Raw genomic sequence first — 21,083 nt, forward strand, 5'->3', positions numbered from 1 at the left:
AAGTGTTACAATACAATGTAGAGTGGTTGTTTTTGCTTCAAATATTGAATGCCGTGTTTTACATACCGCCATTTTCTTTCATCGAAAAAATAGCAAATAGCAAATAAAAAGGCCCCTCATCAAAAAAAAATTTCAAATTCTGGACGTGAAACTAATAATAAATTTTATTTGGCCTAACATCATAGTTTAAATGAATCTGAATACAACCTACAAACATGTTTGCCAAACAATCATGATAGAAACTACAAATGTTATGATAAGAAACCATTTAAGCTAAAACAATGGCATGATAGCCTTTTTATCAACAAACAGAAACCACCATCCCAGGCTATTTTAATCTGGAAAAAATATTGTTGTTTATACCACAGGGAAACCTATCCTCACACAATTCTCACTAGGCGAAGTCCTAGTAATTGATTTTTAATTCAAACTAACTCTAGAGGGCTCACTTAAAAAATATAAATTACTAATTTACAATGGGCTATTTATATCAGACATGATGTAAATTGCTATTTTGCTGATTTCCATTTCTTTGCACAAGTTCTGTTAATTTGTATAATTTTTTTTAATTTTCCTTGGACGCACCTTCCTTTTAGAAGAGTGCCACAGATATAATAAAAGTGAAGTTCTGAATAAATAAACAAAGATAGATTTCATAATCTTAGATTAATTATATTACAAACTATAAAATATACAAATCACAAACAAAATTATAATTGGTATAGGCCTAATTACAATTGGATACGATGTTGTGAAGACACTGAAAGCTACAGCAAGAGAACCCTAAGGTTAAGTCAATAATGTATGCAGAGTCTTAAGTAACAATTTCCATGCAGCTATTTATTCTCATTTGTTTATTAGTCCATGATCAAGAGAGGAGACATCAAGACTATTTACAATCCTTAATCTTAAGACAAATTTAATAACAAATAATTAAACAAAACAATTATCATCTGCAGACTTATTCTATCATCTATTTTTCTATCATAAGAAATCTACAGTCATTACTACTATCATCAGTGAACTATAAACTCACTACAGTATATCACATTAATAAACATTTATCAAGAAGTAATATCTTGAAAGCAGTGTTGTTAGTATGTTATGGTATGTTTTTAGGACATACAATATCTAATTTCCAGCAGAGTACTATTTCTTTATATTAAATTGCTGAATATATTAATGAGCTTAGAATAAGTAGGGGTCAACAATCTTGTGAATGGTAATACTAATTTGCGCTGGCTTCATCCAATATCAGTTCTGTAGGCGATGGATAAGTTACCTATTAGACTGATCTACGTCAGACAGGGCTGGTCTACAGCATCATGGCAACTGGTGAGTCATAAGATTGTGTGGACACCCTTTTAATCAATTCTTCACTCCTGTATGCATTATAACTATGTACATTCTAAACACACAGTGTATACATTCAGAGCGGAAACCATTATGTACACAGAGAGATGGACGCTGTTATTAAAGATACACAGTAAAGGCAAATATCAGAGTCACAAAGAATCAAGTTTTTAAACCTGACAGAAATGCTCTGCCACACAGCCAATGTCATTTATCAATCGAACATTACTCTACAAATTCCAGTTAAAATTGAAAGTTATTTGTTTTTTTATTTACATGTTTCATGCAACATATTGACCTGACATTTTTTCCTCCTCTTGTATAATTGATCAGAAAATTTTGGTAAACAATAGGTTAATAATAAATTAAAGCAGGATGTTATTTGTAACAGAATGAGGCATAGTCATGTAAAGCTCAAGATGGGTGGACCTCATGAAATTAAATTTGATAATTAACAACAACAGCAATATTTACAGGCAAACCTTAAACAGACCTACACAAAATAAACCATCATAAAGTATCAAACATGAAATTCTACTGAGATCATTTTTAAACATACCACTAAACCAAATAATTTATTTTTTATTTCAGGAAGAGAACCTGCTGACAAATATAAGTCATCATAAAATAACATTTCCTTACTGAAAACTCCAACTACATTGGTCATACGACCAATAAAAACCAACCAATTATTAAATAACGTACTGCAATAAATATTTGGTGAAGTTATGATGCAGGGTGAAGTCGATAATAATGCATTCAGCACTCAAACTTCATCGGAAACAGAGTCTAACAACAACATCGTAAATTTCACATGCTCCCACTTTTAGTGAAGGTAAACATTCTTTATGCATGTATAAAAGTCAACTTTCCTACAATTACTATTAGTAGGTCATCAATATCATTAGGGTTGAAAATCCTACAGGAACTACATAAGTCATAATAATACCACTGGATTATACTAAATAAAAGTGCAAGTTTGTTGACTGAATTGAGGATTAACACAATGAATGGGATATTGACAATTACGTAATGCGGAATACTCCCTTGTGACTCATCATATACCAGTTACTATTTTAGAATAATTAATTAATTAATCATCACAAATAATAAGTAAACAAGTGCAGTACTATCATTAGAGTAAACAACAGCATTTACGAATTTGAAGATTCCATAGTTTTGTACATCTGCAATTTAATGGTATTCTCAGTATATTTAATGTTTTATAAAGTAGCTGTAACATACTATACAGTATAATTTATTTCAAAATCTACTGTAGGTATAAATTATGGACATTCTAATACAAATTGCTTTCTGTAGCATGATTTAATGTACACATAACAATATGATTTTAATTACTTTTTAAAAGTTTTTATTTAAATTAATGTTTATTCATGTAATTTTTTTTATTGCCCTTGTTTGTAATATTATTTGTAAGCAAATTTTATTCATGGAAACTGTGTATATTATATTTAATAAAATATTGTTTTGATTTGACGTTTTATTAATGATATACATTTTTTCATGTATTTTTTATTGTTACGATATTTTGTATTTTGTAAACATTATCCACAAATTGACAGGCATTTTGACATTAATGTTCAGTACCTATACATCTTATTTTAATATTTGGAATTAGATTGCATAATTTTAATGGAAAATAACAGGATTTTATGTTGATTTTAAAATACATTTACTACTAGTTTTATATTAATACTCACTGGAGTCGTTTAATCATAAAATGTTTGCAGTAATGTATTTTGCTGGTACAACAACACAAGTCAGGAAACAATGCATCTGCTCTTCATTATTACATTTATATTTTCATGCATAAAATAAGAAAAACAAAGTGATGAAGAATTACGATAACTGTCTATATTTAAAACATTACTTACAAGTCCTTCCATGTGAGTTTGAATTTGATATCACGCAGAGAGGCCAATGGTTGCCATTACAGTGGACAACATTATTCATACTGGTAACCTGCTTTTTACTATGCAAGCAAGCATTTAACAGCGCTATTACTTGCACATGATACTGACAGGTAGCGCTACTACAGATTTCCAGTAGCGCTACAGTACCTACCTATCAGATTTTATATTATAGTTAGTGACAAAAAAACTTTCCTCGGGACACACATATTTTAGTAAAAAGGATGTTTCATATTTCTTTATTTTTTTAAACATACAGCGATATATTGCCACTTGCAGAATGAACAGTCTTAAAATACAGAGAATACAGAAAAGTTACCGAAACAAGACCAACACTTAAAATCTGTCCACTACAAATTGATACAAAATAAAGCAACATACTAATTACTTGCTGATAAATCCATGTGTCAGAGCTTATTAATAAATGATGAAATCCTGTAATGAATACCGAACGTCTCTAGATTCTCATATAAATAAGGAATATCCTATAAATATTATGACAGTCTTATCAGTAAAGGAGCGAGATTGACTGATTGAATTTATTTAATATAATGATGTTCAGCAAACTATGGCCTATGGCCCAATTATGGGTTGCAAAACATTTTTGGAGGGCTGCGAAGTCATCCAGGAGAGAAAAAAAAATCAGATTTACTTATTGTAAAACTGCTTCATCACTGCAATAGATTGAGTTTGTACGAAATTTTTTCAACTACTACTAGAACACATGATGTTGAATTATGTATCAACATGGAAGTAATTTTCATGATCGGAACTTCTTTTTAGGTTTTGGTATGTTGGTCCCTGGCGAAGCTGGGCCGAGGCTTGGTGCTTAGAATCTCTAGTAAAAAGTTTGTAGAATGTTGGTTTAAAAGATACAGCTTTTTTTCAGATCCCATGCCATGTATAGTACGTCAACGGAGTAACAGCGCAACCACCTAACTGCATCCTATACTGTAATTAGCAAGTGCACTAAATAGTGGTGTGATAGGTTTTTAAAATAAAAAAATTTAATAATCATGTTAAGATGAATTATATCAAATTTTCTTCTATTCAATACAATATTTCAAACCTTACTTTTCTATTCAAAAATGGCACACATAACTGCTCGGTATCACACAATATTAAATTTAATTTCCACATCATCAACGCAAGGGCGTATTATTTTATTGGCTGGAAATTGACCTAGAAACTTTAGCACTAATGTGAGGGTCAGGAAAGGGGGGAAAGTAAGGCTACAAATTATGTATGCTTCATTTCATTCCAACTGTTGAATTAAACTTCCCTTCCCATAAAGAAATCTATAAAAAAATTAATAATAATGAGTTGTAAGATTCCACTGCATTGCATAAATATTCCCAAACTGAAAGGGTAATGACTTTCTACAATCCTACCAGTAAAATCTGTTAAATAATTTACCTTAAAAAAATGTACCGTACTCATTTCATAATTCAACAATAACATTTTAAGATCCATTATAATAGAGTGTAAAATTCATTTAGTGTGGGATGGAAACAGCAGTAAAAATTAACTAATATTTAATTTTTTTTTAAATTTTATTGGTCAAAATTATCTTTAAAGCACTCACCTATCTGTTGTTGGACATATGGCGCAAGTAACTTTGTCTTCTTCTTTTCAAATCCTTTATCAGTAATATCCCCTAGAGAAGAACAAAACAGAAAATAATTTATTGTAGGTATATTAATAACAGGCAATAATTTAATGACAAAAAATACAGTTGGACATATGGTAGAGGGGTACTACTGTAGATCCAGTACAGGTTATATCAAAGTCTTTACACTAAAGCAGGTGCAGTAAAGAAGTAGGGCACACCAGTTGAACACCATGCTTAGTGCAATAAAAAATAAAGTGCTGCCTTTGCACTTTTTTATGCCTTCTACTATCAACACTCATCTACTAACATCTCAAACATAAATATTAAGATGTTTGTTGTTATGCCAGGCATGGAATAGACCTTATTTTTAGGTGCGAGGTGAGATACACCAAGGATAGCACATGAAAAATATATAAATATTTTACGGTTTGCTATTTCAACCTCCGGCTGAAACACAAGCAGCAATGGATATAATTGAACCGGGACCAAAATCTCCACAGTTCAACACACATACAAGGGCTACTGTACCATCAGTTAGGTGGCTTTCAAAACATGTATCTGACAAACTCAATCAGATGTCTCTGACAAACTTAGTCAATGCCGGTTAGATATTGACTTCTATTATTATTCATGTTAAGGCGAGAATTATTTTATTCCTTGTATCACATACTTATTTTTTTCAAGATCATCGGAGGAGGGCAGAATAAAAATAGAAATACAATTTTGTTTTCTTATTTAGCAATAGTTTTTCCAAAAACATCCAAAGGAGAAAATAAAAATATAACTTTATTGGTAAATGTAAAATGGAATGGTTAAATGCTTCAAATTTACATAATTAGGAAGAAATATACATATTTTATCTTTGGAGATTTCAAGGCAGTGGAGGGCGTAACAAAAATTCTTTTAAAAAACAATTATTTTTTTTGAGAAATATCAATTTTTTGGTGGTGGGGGTGCGCCAACTGGCCAAAAATAAATTTCATTTTTATTCCAAATCATCAATATTTGCATTAGGCAGGTTAGCTAAACATGGTATAAAAAGTCTCGACTAAGTACTGTGTAGAGTAAACTTTGGTAGTTGATAGTATGGGAGAAGTGGCACATACCAACCATCACCACCATACAGTCACCACTATTACCACCAACAATGATTAGAAATTCTGCACTTTCAAATTAATCTTTAGATAATTAGCAACAGAACACATCTATAATAAATGTACTATTATAATTAGTAATATTAATATGTTTTATACTAAATTGCGATGTATTGTATTTGTAGCAACATAAGAAAAAAAACAAATTGAAATATTTCTGATACTACATTAATGGATCATTTCCTGTAAATCGTTAGCCGAACAAGCAATTATCGACATCTTGGTGGATCATAAATTTTTCCCTGAATGTTAAGAATGTCCCTGAATCAAGCCTTAATTTATGTTTTTACAGAAGGAAGATACTGTTATCATACAGACGGTACTATACTCAAAACCTTTTTTTTTCTTGCATTAAAATTATCAAAAGTAAAAGTACTGTACATAGTTTAAACACATTAATGCCAAAATCATTGATATGTATTGTAATTTAACACATAATAATGCAAATTAGTGTTAATTTATCAACAAATCATTAATATTCAAACTGTATTATACAGCAGTATCGGGTAACTGAAAGTAGGTCAGATTTTAACATCTTCAGGTCACCTTACCCATAAAGCATGTATAAAAGACAAGACTGGTATCATGTTATTAAAAAACACACCATAAGCTAGGGTGTGGTTTAATCTTTAGGAATCTATGGGTTGGCATATATTGGTAATTCCAACATTATTTTAACACACAAAACCAGCCATTTGTAGGAAAAATTCAAAAATTAAGTTTTTGGTATTTTGAAATTCTGCCTGAATTCTTTTAAAACACTGTCTATTTGATGGAAATTAGTTGTGTATTAGTGAAGTTATGAATATTTTATTGTCATTATTACTATTATTATTTTATTTATTTATTTTTTTTTTTTTTTTTGCAAATTTCTAGCGCATAGAGACCTATGTATTTTGCGCTTTACAATATTATTATTATTATTTAATTCATTGGATATTAGCCATGTAGGTTTTTGTGAAAACAGCTTCTAAAAATTCCAAAAATCAATAGGCCCTAAAAAATATTTATTATCTTCTCACAACCATGACATTTGAGCAGATTATTTTTTTAAAGTTACAATTAACTGATATTGTATTTCAATATTTTTTTTTCTCCTAACCCTGAACATTTGTTGTGGCTAGACGCTAAACAGGTCTTATTTTTAAATGGCTGAAAGTTTGGGTTGCTTAATACAGACTTGGAGAAACTAGCAATACTAGTGACTGGGGACAGTTAACATTAGTTTTAACTGGTACTATTGTTACCAAGCCTCATTACATCCAGGCCAGTATTTCCACTTCAGACAAAGTACAATAATTATTTGGTTTTTAAAAAAAGCATATACTGTATGTCTTTGAAGACTTACCAATTAAGTGATTACTATATTTCTAAGATTTACTCATGTTTTATGCACCCTTCTGAAAGTACTGTGATCTATTCTCAGTCTTGAATTATTTATCGTAGTCTAGTCACAACATTAAAGAATAGTCTGAAGAATCCATAGTTAAGGCACTAAGAAGCAGGCACCCAGATTTAGTAGGCAATATGGGCAAGATGAACCGATAATTAAGGACTAATACTTGTGTCTGCTGCCCATTTTGTGCAAGTGGACACTTTGCTATCACCTCTCCTGAATTTGTAAGAGTAAATCCGGTTCAAATAAGGAGGACTGATAGGATGCGTCATAAGCTAAAGGTAGTTAAATGAACAGTCTTCCAAAAAAAAAGCCTATGAAAGCCTACTTTAGACCTGTCCTAGAAAGTAACTAAAAAGTCAACAATCTGTTACTTGTAGAGTTATTCAGGTGAATTGCCAACCCAGAAAGCGTGGAAGAGTTGAGTTCAAACTAGCCAAAAAAAATAAACTATCCAGCAGTAACAGACACTCCCACTGGGAGACTAGTATTGGTCACACCTCTGTAGAGGCCTACTAAAGTTTATTAAAATAACTTTCAACAACACCTCTGTTTGAAGTAAAAACAAAGTTTATCTATAAGCTGAGAATAGGCTTTTAGGTTGATAAACTGACATGTGATATTACTGTAAACCATAGAACAACCTTCATCCATTTGCATCATATGGAAGTGTAAAGATGGTTGTTTATCCAAACATTAGAGTTGAGTTTGGGAAAAAATAAGGTATTTTGAAGGTCACAGATCATATGACTCAAATGGATGGAAAATGAAATATTTTGGTATTATTTTATTCTGTTGGTAGCAAAATCACTCTTATTTGTGATAGAAACAGTTAATCCTAGGTTTATTGTTTCCAGTGTAATATTCCCCTGCCTTGATTGGCAAATTTGGGTTGTTTTTTTTGTTTTTTTTATCTGATCTTGAGCATTTATGGTTCAGTTGGTACGCAAGGCAAGACTTTAACTTGGCGAACCCTCTGACCATAGGATGGCTATGTTCTCACACGGCAGCTAACGGTTAGCATGATCCGGATCCTGCTAACCGTTAGCTGCCGTGTATCCATACGAGAAAATCCTGATCCGGATACCAAGAATATGATGATCGAATCACTAGCCAATAAGAAACTGGAAATTGTAAACGCGTACATGTGTGATTGGTTGATGATAGAAACGTGTTCACTTGCTAACCGATAGCGCTTGCAAACCGTTAGCGGTATCCGGATACCGCTAACGGTTAGCGCTAACCATTCAGGTGTTCTCACACAGGTGCTAACGGTTAGTGCTAACGGTTAGCTCCTGATCTGGATACTAGGGCTCTCGTGAGAACCAGGCTATTGACTTCAAATAAAAAAATTAATTCTGCCACAAAAAATGGAAATTCAAAAAAAAAAAGTTTTTATTTTTTTGATCACGCCCTCTGCTCCTCTGTAATCTCCAATTACATTAAAGCATTTATCAGTTTAATACTGTTTACATCCATCAATAAAATTTTATTTTTATTTTCTCTTCTGCCAAAGATACTTGAAAATCATACTAACTTAAGAAAACAACATTTTACTTTTATTTTTTGATCTACTGACAAAAAAAAAGTTTGTTAAATAAGTTATTAAAAAAATTCATGCCTAAATTGCTGCATACTTAGAATGTAAGTGTGGTAGGCATTCACAATATTAGAATGCGTTGCACTCAAGGTATCATTAAAAACAAAGAATTACGATATTTTAATTTTTCTTTACTTTTTCATATTTTTCATAAATTTCTATTCCATTTTATTTGGAAGCTACAGTAGGAAGAGAAAAAAGTTTTGTCAAATCATTAACCAATAACCCCAACCCTACAGATATACTGTAGGCATATGAAAACAGATGCAGTGAATATGAAACTGATTGTTTGGTGCAATGTAAATAACGAAGTAGCTGTGAATCATCATGGTTACACACATTGGATTATGCATGCATGTTGAGTTTTGCAACGTCTTTGTTTACATGCATAATATACCATAGAGTACCAGCATTTGTTATATTTTAAATTCTTGTTTTCAAGATAATCAGCATAAAAATTAAGCTTACTACAGAACGAATAAATGAATTTATTTATGAATTATTACTGTAATATATTAAGCAATACAATATACATTAAATTAATCAGCAAACCAAAATTATACTAAGCTATAATGATTAATACAAGACTTTGCATTGGTAAAGTAGCAGACTGTCTATCCTCTACTTCAGGTAATTTAAAAAAAATACTAATTACAAATCCTAATTTAAATTCATGTATACCTCGATAACATATTTTAGTATCCATTAAATAATAATCAAATATAAATGTTGCGCTAGTATCTGTCAAAGACACCAACAACACAATGACGTGTCTGAGCATGAATTTTTACTTAATTTTATAGAATAGTACAAGAATTACATCAAAAGGCTATCAAAAGTTATACATGGTTTTGTTAAAGGTCTTTAGTTTTAGTTTTGAATCTACGTGCAGAGGACCTTACTGCTAGTCCAACTTAAACAATCAGAACTGGGACAGAAATACACAAAAGGTTCCACAAACAAACGTGTTGGACCCATACATGCACATGAATTTTAATATCAATTAATTAGAATGACTACACAATTCAATTAGTATGGTAATAAGTAATTGTTCATGGAAACAATTTTTCTTTAATTTTAAGCATAAATTTCCATAGTAACTTACATACTATTCAATGGTTACATTATTAAATTCTGAATAACCCTCAAAAACTAACTGGACTAGAGGTTGAAGAATGATTCATCATTAATAGAACAAGAATTTGTGAGATATATCTTGTGGCTGGTAAAGTGGGACAGACATGATATTCATACTGAACTTTAATCGTCCTTTGAAATATCTGATTTGTTCCTGTGAAACACATAGAAAGAAGGAACTAAACTGAACATAAATATTCAAAGACAATGAATTGCACAAAATATACTGAGTAGGAGCAACAAACTTACAATAATGATATTTTTATTATATAATTATATGTACAGAAGGGAATGAATTTTAAGTCAGTGACTCATCCCTGAAATAATGAAAAACTGATGCCAACGAAGTATACACAATATCTGGATGGCCGTGATGATGTAACCACCACATTTTGACTTGGGTGTTGGCTTCATGTATTTTTTAATATTTGTTATCTTTTTTTTTAGTTTGTTGTTTTTCATATGTTTTGTTAAACTTGGAAAACTCAAACAGAACTTGTATATTTTTGTTTTTTTTTGTTTAGAACTTGTTTGTTATTTTGTTTGTTTATAAATCTGCTTTATCTATATTATTTATTACTTTCAGATCAAAATGAATCATGATGAAACATACTATTAATCTAAAATTTGTTTTGCATTAAAAAGCAATAATTTAATATTCTAATACTGCTATACCTACTATTACAATTTACATTCTGCTCAAAAGGAATGTTCTTCACAATTCATGAACTGTATTTGTACTATCCTTCTTTTCATTCCTTGATCTTGTGTAACCTTTAAAGAAATATCTTGTATACAATTTAATGGGTCATTCACCCTAATAAAAATGTACTATCTACTTGATTTATTAAATTTGTAAGCACAATGGCTGAGGATTACAATACCATTAACTCAATCTATAGAAGTCTTTTATTGTCAAGTACAGAAATTTGATGTTGAATCAACAACAATTATATCAATTTTACAAAAATTAATGTTGCTCTTTCCATTACTGACATGAATGGATCAAAAAACAGATGAAAAGCATACTATATCAGGAATAACCTTAAAATTACTACAAGTATTTCCACAGAGTGCCATAGGGGTACTGTAAAGTGGTAAAATGTGGCACGTGTTGAGTCTTATGAGTTTCTGACCAAATGGTCGTAAGTCTGACAAAGATGCTGGTCCTGTTGTAGTACATAGTACCTATATTCGCCATATGATGCTCATGTATGTGTATAGGGGTAAAGACACTATTCTAAACATTAGTGTGTCTTCATAAATGGATACTGAAGTCCAATATGGTATGAGGAATGAAATGAAGTACTGTACAGTAGTTTTGAAATACTGTATGAAGTAGTTCCAACATCATAATTCTATACTTAATTCACTAAACAGTACTACATTGCTACGGTAATCTGCGCTTTATAACCACAAGGAAGAACAGCATTATAAATGCCCTACTAGTACCAGTAATCTGTATATCACCATATTTAGTTAAGATTAACTAAAATAATATTAAAATTCTCAATGATAAATCAATAACCAAAAACAATGTAACAATTAATTAACAATAACAAATAACTAATCAGTTAGTGTCTCACCATAAGGCACATGATTAGCAACATTTGGTTACAGTACGACTGTATAAGCTGCACTGATGTCATGGAGGGGGTACTGTAATATTAATTATGTTTAGACACAGATGGTTTGGATGGTGGGACCCAATTTGATTCAGATTTGAGCTCAAGTGTTTATTGTTGCTTCCTTTAGGCTGTGGGAAACTGTGTCAATTTTCAGCAGGATGCCTACCAATGGTGCAACTCTGAAAAATTGTTTTCGATCACATCACATCAAACATTTAGTTATTGCAATAACTGTACAAGAAAGGTAAAGTAACTGAAATGGTAATCATGTTAAAAACAAATCTAAATATTATTAGTAAATATTGTTTCAGTAAGGATTAGATAGTCAATTAGAGAAATGTTCAAATTACTGACATATATAACTCTAATTCCACTTTATTAGCCTCATAGTCACTTTACAAGTTATCAATCTATGCAAAAAAAATCATTCTTTGCAACCTGCTATTTGTGAAAAAATTGATATTCTTTGATCAATTTCAAAATCTCTATGGCCGTAATTCTTTTTTTTTTATTCTTGTCATTAAGAGAGTTGAAAATAAGATCACTTTTTGCAACCAGTAATTTGTTAAAAATTTGATTTTTTTTTTCTAAATCTGCATGGCAATACCATTTTTTTCATTCTTGTGTAAATACTTGGGTTTTATGTCAGTTTGTTTTTCTCAAGGTTTATTTATTTGAAAGCTCAAATGAGACAAATACCACACAAAATATGTGTGGTTAATGCTACAGTATGTGTTGCATTTATATTAACTTCTTAACCTTACTACAATGTCAATATAGCTTTAGCATTTAGTTTCACTCACACTATGTCAAAGGTAGATCAATAAACATTTTAGCATATCCAAACACAACATTCATAATAGAAGTTAGAAAGAACATTACACAATACCATGATCTGCAATTTTTGCCTTGGCCTTCAACATGCACGTTTAAGGCCTGTACTAGGCTGTTGACTATAAAACCACTGGCGGAATTGAAGTGGAAATTTGAAATTGAACAATCAATTCTGCCAACTTAAAATTTTAATTGTTATTGATATCCTACAGTACACAGGATTTATCAATTCCATTTCCGGAGATGACTTCAAAGCTGGTTGACAGCCAGGAGAAGAGTATAAAAATTGCAAAATATATACTTTACACATGATGTTGAAATTTATAAGACTACAGTAGGCACCTGTGACTGTACCACTTTTATCAACAACACCCTTTATACATTATTATAATACTGACCCGCACATGAGGCTCTTAAAGTTAAAATGGACCCGCTATAAATCAAACCTAAAACAAACCTACAGGTTTAAGATGTGTAATTATACAGTGTGCTCTCTTCCTGGATTTGAATCAAGATATGCATTAGAATTATACTACTCATCAGAATAACTCATTGGATTTTTTTTTTCAACAATTATAAAGTGGGTTCTTACAATATTGCTGTTTTTCTGACATTATAATTATTTTTAGAATCATTAGTAAATTCTTTATTTGTGAGTTTGTAATTTGTTTGTATTTTCAGTGAGTTAATGTTTTGCTATGTTACTGAAGTAACCAAACAACAGAGAGGAACTTAGGAAGAAAGAATGAAAGTGATGTACACTACAGTACTTTGCTAGTTTACAGCATACCACCAGTGTAATTGTTATGAACTGGTTTTGATTTTAGATTTATTTGTTTACAGCATCCTATACTTTTTGGTTTCTTTATCTGGTCTGTTTCATTTTCTTTTGAACAAACCATATTCCTGAATGCCACCGTTGCAAAAGTGCTCCTTTCAAATAAAGTAATTCATTATTTATTTACTACAGGGTAATACTGTATGTTACCAGCAATGCATAATTATCAACATATTTTCATTGATGAATGGTGGAGGGATCAAATATAATAGTATTGACCATGCATAGTGCAAATAATTAACATGTGCAGAACTTTTTTTGTAATTAACTACAGTATATCTACAGTATAAGTGTAACTAATCTTAAATAGTATTTTATGTACAGTATTCACTATATCTTAGTAGTTAGTAAGTTTGTTGTTTTTTCCATTATTTATCAAGCACCAAGATTGTAATTTCATAGTAGTTTGATGACAATCTTATCTTATTATATCTATTTTGTATACTTTTTCACATTATAAATAGTTAGTACAAATTCCTCTGCCATGTTTTAAAAGAGTACTGTAACAATTTTTGTTTATGTATGTTGTGTAAACAGAGTACTTTGGTAGAATACTGCAAAACAAAAAAAGGATTTATACAAAATGCCAAATCAATATTTAATGCATTTGAAGTGGCTGATAGGATAGCAAAAAAAAAGACTACAGTACATTAGAGAGACAGAGTGTAAGGAATTTATTAATAAGGAAAAAATTATGCACAGTGATGAAAAAAATTGTTAAAAAGGTCCGTCTGAACCATTAAATTATTTATTACCCTAAATTAATTTAAATAGTAAAATGTGTGTTCAGCTGTTACACATCACCATACAATAAACAAACACTTTCTTTTTTTTATTTGTGTAACATGTGTGGGTTTAAATGAGCAATTTTTGCTTTTAGCCTTTAAAGTACAAAACTTTAAAGGTTTGCTAGACCAGGTTACGCTTTTAAACTCAGAGTCAGGGCCCAGGTCTTCAGATTCAGGGAAAATAATAAATATTTTTTAGAATTTTATGGTCATTCCATTCAGGGTGTTCAAACAAAGTCAATTCAAGGTAAAACCAATTTACAACAAATATTTAATAGTAGCATTTTATTAATTTCTTTGAAAATCAAAGCTTGGAAAACCCAATTAGGGCCTTCAGATTCAAAAGGCAAAAATGAACAGTTCATCTTGTCAAGCACAACAGTTATTTCCACCGTCACAAGGAAACTTGCCAAGGAAATTAACATCCGAGTTTTTCAGTATAGCTGCCAGCCAGTCATTAACAAATATGCCATCACTTTTCTGTTTATGGAAAACATTTTTTGCAAGGATGGGAACATAACTTGCAGGGTTTATACCATAAGCTGGATGTTTACACTAGCAATTATAGATCCTGTATATGGCTTTTTTCATATGAAAATGATGAGCAAAACAATAGTTTGATTAGCATAGGCACAAAGAAATATACAGTGAATTTCATATCATTAGCATAGCTTTTTGGACTAAAAAACTATTAACTAACTTCATATTAGGTCAGAATTTCTTAATTTATATAATGACACCTTAAACACAACACATGTAATTAATTAAATTGTTATTACTGTGTTACTATTTTTGAAAATAGGCCTATAGTTAATTAAGTTGATTTTATATTCTTAAAAAATAATGTAAAGCAAAAATAATATTTTTTTGTAATTTAAAATAATCATTATTTGGGTTACCCTATAATATGATGAAACTTATTAATCACAGACCTACTACTGTACAGTATAGTATGCAAATTTCAATTAATGAACAAACAAAATAAAATTAAATCATTTGTAATGGCAAATATATTCTGAAATAAATTTAATTTAAAATATTTCAATGTTTTCAGCAATCATAAGTTTACATGTTACTAATTATTTTGTAAGTCTTTGGACTGTGTCTTAAAATTTTATCATCTACTGTATGAAATTATAGCCTTTGGGGCTATTATACAGTACAGTATGTCCCAGTTGCAGTTTGCACTCGCTAATGACCTGGTCGATTCTTATCCAACCGTAGATTATCTGATAACATAACAATTAAATGCATTTAATTTCACTATTGAAATCAATCATGGGTTTTAAATTCAAGCAAATTGAAGAGCTCCACAATTGTATTTATTGAGCTACAGTACATTATGTATCTAATAATTTAGTTAAGGTTCATGATTACATTTTCTTTGATCATATACTTTGCATAACAAAGTGTCACAGAGAATATAACAATGATGTTGAAAATGATGATTAAAATGATAATATTCAGTATTCACAATAATTATTATGATAAATGGCTAGACTATCATCAGAATGAGGATTATGAAAACAATGGTAATTGGTAAACCTCTAATTTTAATGATACAAATTTTATACAAAATCAACTTTTAAAATAGATTTGCTGAGCACTACTGAATGATGGTACATACTAATTTTGATAAAGGTAAATTAATAATCATCTTAATACTGATTATGATAATTAATGATGGCTGAGGATGAATAAATAATTTGACACTAATACATTTAATGAGGGGATGTTTACAGAGGTCTCCCTCTAATTAAAGCCCTTCCAATTAACGACAACCCCCAATTAAAGAACACTTTTTGTGTCTATTATGTCTATTAATATCATTCTAAGAGATCAAAGCTGCTAAAGACCATTGAAAACCCTGGTCTCAAAGGTAATCTTTAATTCTCTGTACTGAGATCTGCACTTTTGGTATCAAACTCTGTTTTCTTCATATTCACTAGAATGTTCTGTACAAATGCAATGCATTGGTAATTTGAGTAGGCTGTGGCTTGATTGGAGAACAGCTTGCCATCCAGTCCCTAGTGTTATTCTACTGTAGCCTGAATTCACCTTCTCTCAATGTATACAGTAGTACAATACTTTTTTCTCCAAACAAAAAAACCCTCCAACTATTAGTCACCAGTCTCAATAATACAGAATCCATTTCATTAGGTTTAGTAAGTAAGCCGTACATATCGTTATTGATGATAAATATCACTCCAATGATATTTGAATATTATTACATTCAGGATATTTATTAATAAAATAAATTACAGTATGAATGAAACATTATAGCCTTAATTAATTAAGATATGGATGCAATTTACAATATTGGAAAAAAATGTGAGATTAAATCTTAAATTTTTCAGACAAGCAGTTTTTTTTTTTTTAATTTTAAAATAAAAGGCCAGGATAAAAACCAGATTGTTAACTCAAGAGTTTGTTCGTTGGAAGTGGTGAATAGGGGTTTTGCATGTTCAATGTTGTGTTTGTACTACTGTACTACACTGTAATACTGATGTATTTGTACGTCTTGTGTTATTTTTCAACTCATTTCTGGTCTTTTATTTACTATATAGGCCTAGTTATAGTTTACGATCCTCGATGAGGATGATTGACGATGGAATTATAGAAATGGAAACGATGCATTCAATTTAACTATAGGCGGTCTAGTAGTACAAGGTATTAATTCAATGTTGGAGAATAGGTTAGGCCTATGTGTAGTCTGTACCAACATCAAGATCACACACACACTGTGCCCAGGCCTAGGCCATCGCTAGCCATGTGTATGGTTAGCATCATCAACACAACTCCACAAAAGAAAGGCTCAACACATACAAACAGGACAGAATCTCACGCCAAAATATTACTATATATTAGGACTTTTCGTATACAACGTGAGTATGGCACTGGAATACAAGACAATGTCATAACAAGTATCGTGCTAGACTAGAGGAACATATACTCATACAATAAGTATATAAATATATGTTTTCATTCATTCTCATTCAGCCTCGCTTGGTCACACAAACAGCCATAAACCGAGCGTTATCAATGCCTCTCGTCTCGGTGCCTTGGCCGTGCAAAATGAAAACAAAGCACATTCCAGACCTTACCTTCTCGTAACTCCTGTTCCAATTCAGCCAATTTTGCTTTAATGGGAGCGGGCAAAGCAGCCATATTAATCTTCGGTTGAGCCATGATTCTGATATATATTTCACAATTAGAAAAATTCAATATTAATATTCCATTTCAGATATACTTGGTCCTTTATAATTCAATCGCAGAGCGCCATCTTTCTAATGTATGTTACTTGGTTGAATTTGTATTTTGATTTTGACGTCCCCACCCGGTCATGTGATTAGAAACAGCTGATTGGATGAGAACAAAGCTAGGAGGGCAGTATGTTACCAAATATAGCTGAAATGAAGGACATTCATGGAAATAATAGGCCTACTGTTAGATGATAAGAAAAGGGTGAATCGACTATTTTAATGGTACTTTCAATTTTCGAGGGGAAAATGTGTAAGGCTTTCCTAATGAAATAAATAAGTAAGTAATTTATTTGGAAAACTATATTTTTTTAACAGTGACACACTCCAAATTTTGAAGAGACTTCCAAAAAAATGCAGTACACATTAAAAAAAAAACAACAACAAAGCAACAGACATCAGAAGAAAAGAAAAGGCAAAAAAGAAATAATTAGTTGTATTTAAAATAACATCATATAATTCGAAACATAAGGCGAGAATTTTTTTTTTTATTTGCTTCGTTCGCGAACTCATTTTTTAAAGAGGAGGGCAGAAAAAAATAAAAACAACATTTTGCTTTCTCATTTTAGCAAATAGCTGAGTTTTTCCAAAAACATTCAGAAGGAGGAGAAATTAAAAATAAATTTTATTGGTGAATATAAACAGTGCAGTAATGGGACGGTTAAATGCTTTAGGTTTATATAATTAGGAAAAAATATACATGTTATTTTTGGACATTTCAAGGCAGTGGCGAGCGTAATGAATAATTTTTTTTTAAAAAAAGCTTTTTATTCTTTTCTGAAATTTCCATTCTTAGTGGCGGCGGGTGCGCTAATCGGCCAAAACTGAAAATTTGATTTTTATTCGAAACAATTATTATTGGCGGGAAGCGGCCCTCGCTAAACAAGGTATAAAAAACAGTCTCGCCTAAATGGGGAAGTAATGATCACCACAAAGAACACACCCTATCCCAGCATCTCACTACCACCAACCTCATAATAGGGCCTATTCATTACATACCACTTTACCGTGTGTTTATTCATGGAGAAATTGTTTATTTTACAGTGAATAATAGGCCTACTATTAATATGTCACTTTAAAACAGGTTGTGAGTGAACCAAATCTTTGTGATACACTGAATATGGACGTCTTTCCGAAATATTATAAATTTGACACAGTCTTTTGTTTTATCCGTTTCTAATAGATGTCTACTTATAGTCCGGCAGCTTAGCAGTTGGATGTGGACGTTCCGGACAAAAGCACCAAATTCTTTTTACATGCTCCTTATGGTCATAGCATTCAATTTTTGGTGGGAACCACCTCATCCGTGGTCATTATGGCGGCCATCTTGGATTTCAAAATGGCCGCCTAATAAAACCTATGTTTATCTATATCTCCGCTTCTAAACCACTTGGAATTATAATTCTAATGTCTGAAACTATTTTTATATGGTCAAGGAATACAATCATACCATTTTTGACCTGGTCAGATTGCCACAAATAGGTCATTTAAGGTCATTTAAGGTCATTCAAGGTCAAATATTGTATGGTATCTTAAAAACTACATAATTGTCATATTTTACATTAGAACCATCCCCAGACTCTCAGAATTCAAAATCTTTACAATGAACTACAATATTTCATTCGAGGTCATTCTGGCGGCCATCTTGAATTTCAAAATTGTGTATAAGAGACAGATTTTGTATACCGCATTGTTTAGGCCAAGGCCTATTTCCTGTATCCGTAGCCAGGCCTATACACACGTGCCTACTTTTTGCTCAGTTTCTCACTTATATTGATAAAGACCTAAGATAAAGCTGGGATAGGTGGACTTTCCTTTTTCTCCAATAAAGTGTTTCTAAAGCCTATACATAACGACTTGTACAATAAAACAAGATATATCTGTGTTCTTAAGAGACAAGAAATCGTTTTATATTTATTTCTATATAGGCTTTGTATAAACAAGGTGAAATATAGGCTATAGTATATAGGCTTTATATATACCGTATTTCGGATTTAATGCCTCCTCCCCACTTTGAATAAACGTCCCTAGAACCTATTTTGGAATAAGCCTCCCTCGAATAAACGCAGCGAGGCGTTTATTTTTCCATCGAATAAACGCCACCATAAACTGTAAACACATCTTAGGCCTATAGATGAGCAACATCATTCTCAACACATTTTATTACTGTAATGTTCTACTCCAGTAGAATTACATTTTTTCTAACCCGGTTGGGATTTATGATCACGCAATGACACATTTTGACGGTACTAATGTGTTGTAGTTTTGTTGTAGTAAAATTAAGGGGGTTTATTTGAATCCATTTTCCCACCAAAGAAAATAAACGCCTCTCTCGAATAAATTCCCCCTCAAAAACCCTTCTGAACATGAATAACGTTTATTCGAATTAATATACCGTAGTAATGGGATGGTGACTCGCTTTATAAAGCTAATAAACGGCGGTATATCGATGCGCTGTGAAGTTATAGCAAAATACAGTATGGAAAAAGATTATTAAGGAATAACAGAATTAAAATATTAAATGTGAAAGGCAGTGAGATTTGAGCCTACACTTCAAGACAGTCAAATCATGGAGGAATTCGTTTGAACTAATTATATAGTAGGCTTAATTTGGTGCCTAACAGTCCTTGAATAAAGGAACAATGATGTAACTGTTGTTGAAGAAGTTCCTTTACCCATGCTTTACCAACTGTTCTTCAAAAATTGACCCTGGCAGGGAATTGAACCGGTGAATTCTCGCTGACAAGGCGATGGTCATCGCTATGTTCGAGAGCGGAGATGTGCGTCCTTCTGTTGAATTACCTTGGTCATATACCATATTTTTATATCTCTATCTCTACACCGACACCACCACATACAGTTCGAATATTTACAGCTTGTAAACCAGACAAAATACAAATATAAACTGTATAATCATCATTCTTTATTATACATAACTATATTATCATAAATATATTTTTTAATTCCATAACATACTTTAATTAAAACGCAAGGCACATGCTCTGTAACAGGCCCTATACTAAAAATACGGATGTGTTTACCATCTAAAAAGATCAAAGAGCATATTGGGCAATTAAAACATTAGACGCAGGCTTAGCCATCAGGGTTAAAGTATTAATTGAAAAAATTTCTTGAAGACTAAGGATGTTCCACACTCCCTTTTTATTGAAAAATAGAAACTTGCTAATATCCATTATAAATAATTATACACAACTGTAGTTATATAGCACCTACAATAAATTGTTACCAGGAACCTTTAAATATAAAATAAAATATATATTGTAAATACAGTACCTATTTATGTGCGAAATGCTCCAATAGTAGGCGAACATAAATATAAATTAATATATTACATAAATGTATTAAATACAACACATTCTGTAAAAAATCGGTACATTAATTATAAATCAACGCAACATTTAAATTTGTCACTGGAAACCTATGAATTGAATGTGAAAGTATTTCCTAAAAAGTAAATATGTACAGTTTACTGTTTACAGTAAGAAAAAAAGCTGTTAAGGAAACTACTGTATTGTACACAACAATATAAAG

The 21,083-nt window shown here is 31.2% G+C and overlaps 1 protein-coding gene across 1 annotated transcript in view; it reads right to left on the minus strand.

The window, feature by feature from the left end:
- LOC117123346 (disco-interacting protein 2 homolog C-like) overlaps positions 1-17,589 on the minus strand; it is a 68,193-nt gene extending 50,604 nt beyond the window's left edge. Inside the window, 2 exon segments of the mRNA XM_033269233.1 lie at positions 4,870-4,941; positions 17,376-17,589. Coding sequence (XP_033125124.1) covers positions 4,870-4,941; positions 17,376-17,460 — 157 coding nt within the window. The 5' untranslated portion in view covers positions 17,461-17,589.
- Between the last annotated feature and the right edge of the window lie 3,494 nt (positions 17,590-21,083).

This window comes from Anneissia japonica, unplaced genomic scaffold (assembly GCF_011630105.1).
Source record: "Anneissia japonica isolate Jap-2015-1 unplaced genomic scaffold, ASM1163010v1 scaffold287967_len90795_cov214, whole genome shotgun sequence".
Classification (NCBI taxonomy): Eukaryota; Metazoa; Echinodermata; class Crinoidea; order Comatulida; family Comatulidae; genus Anneissia; species Anneissia japonica.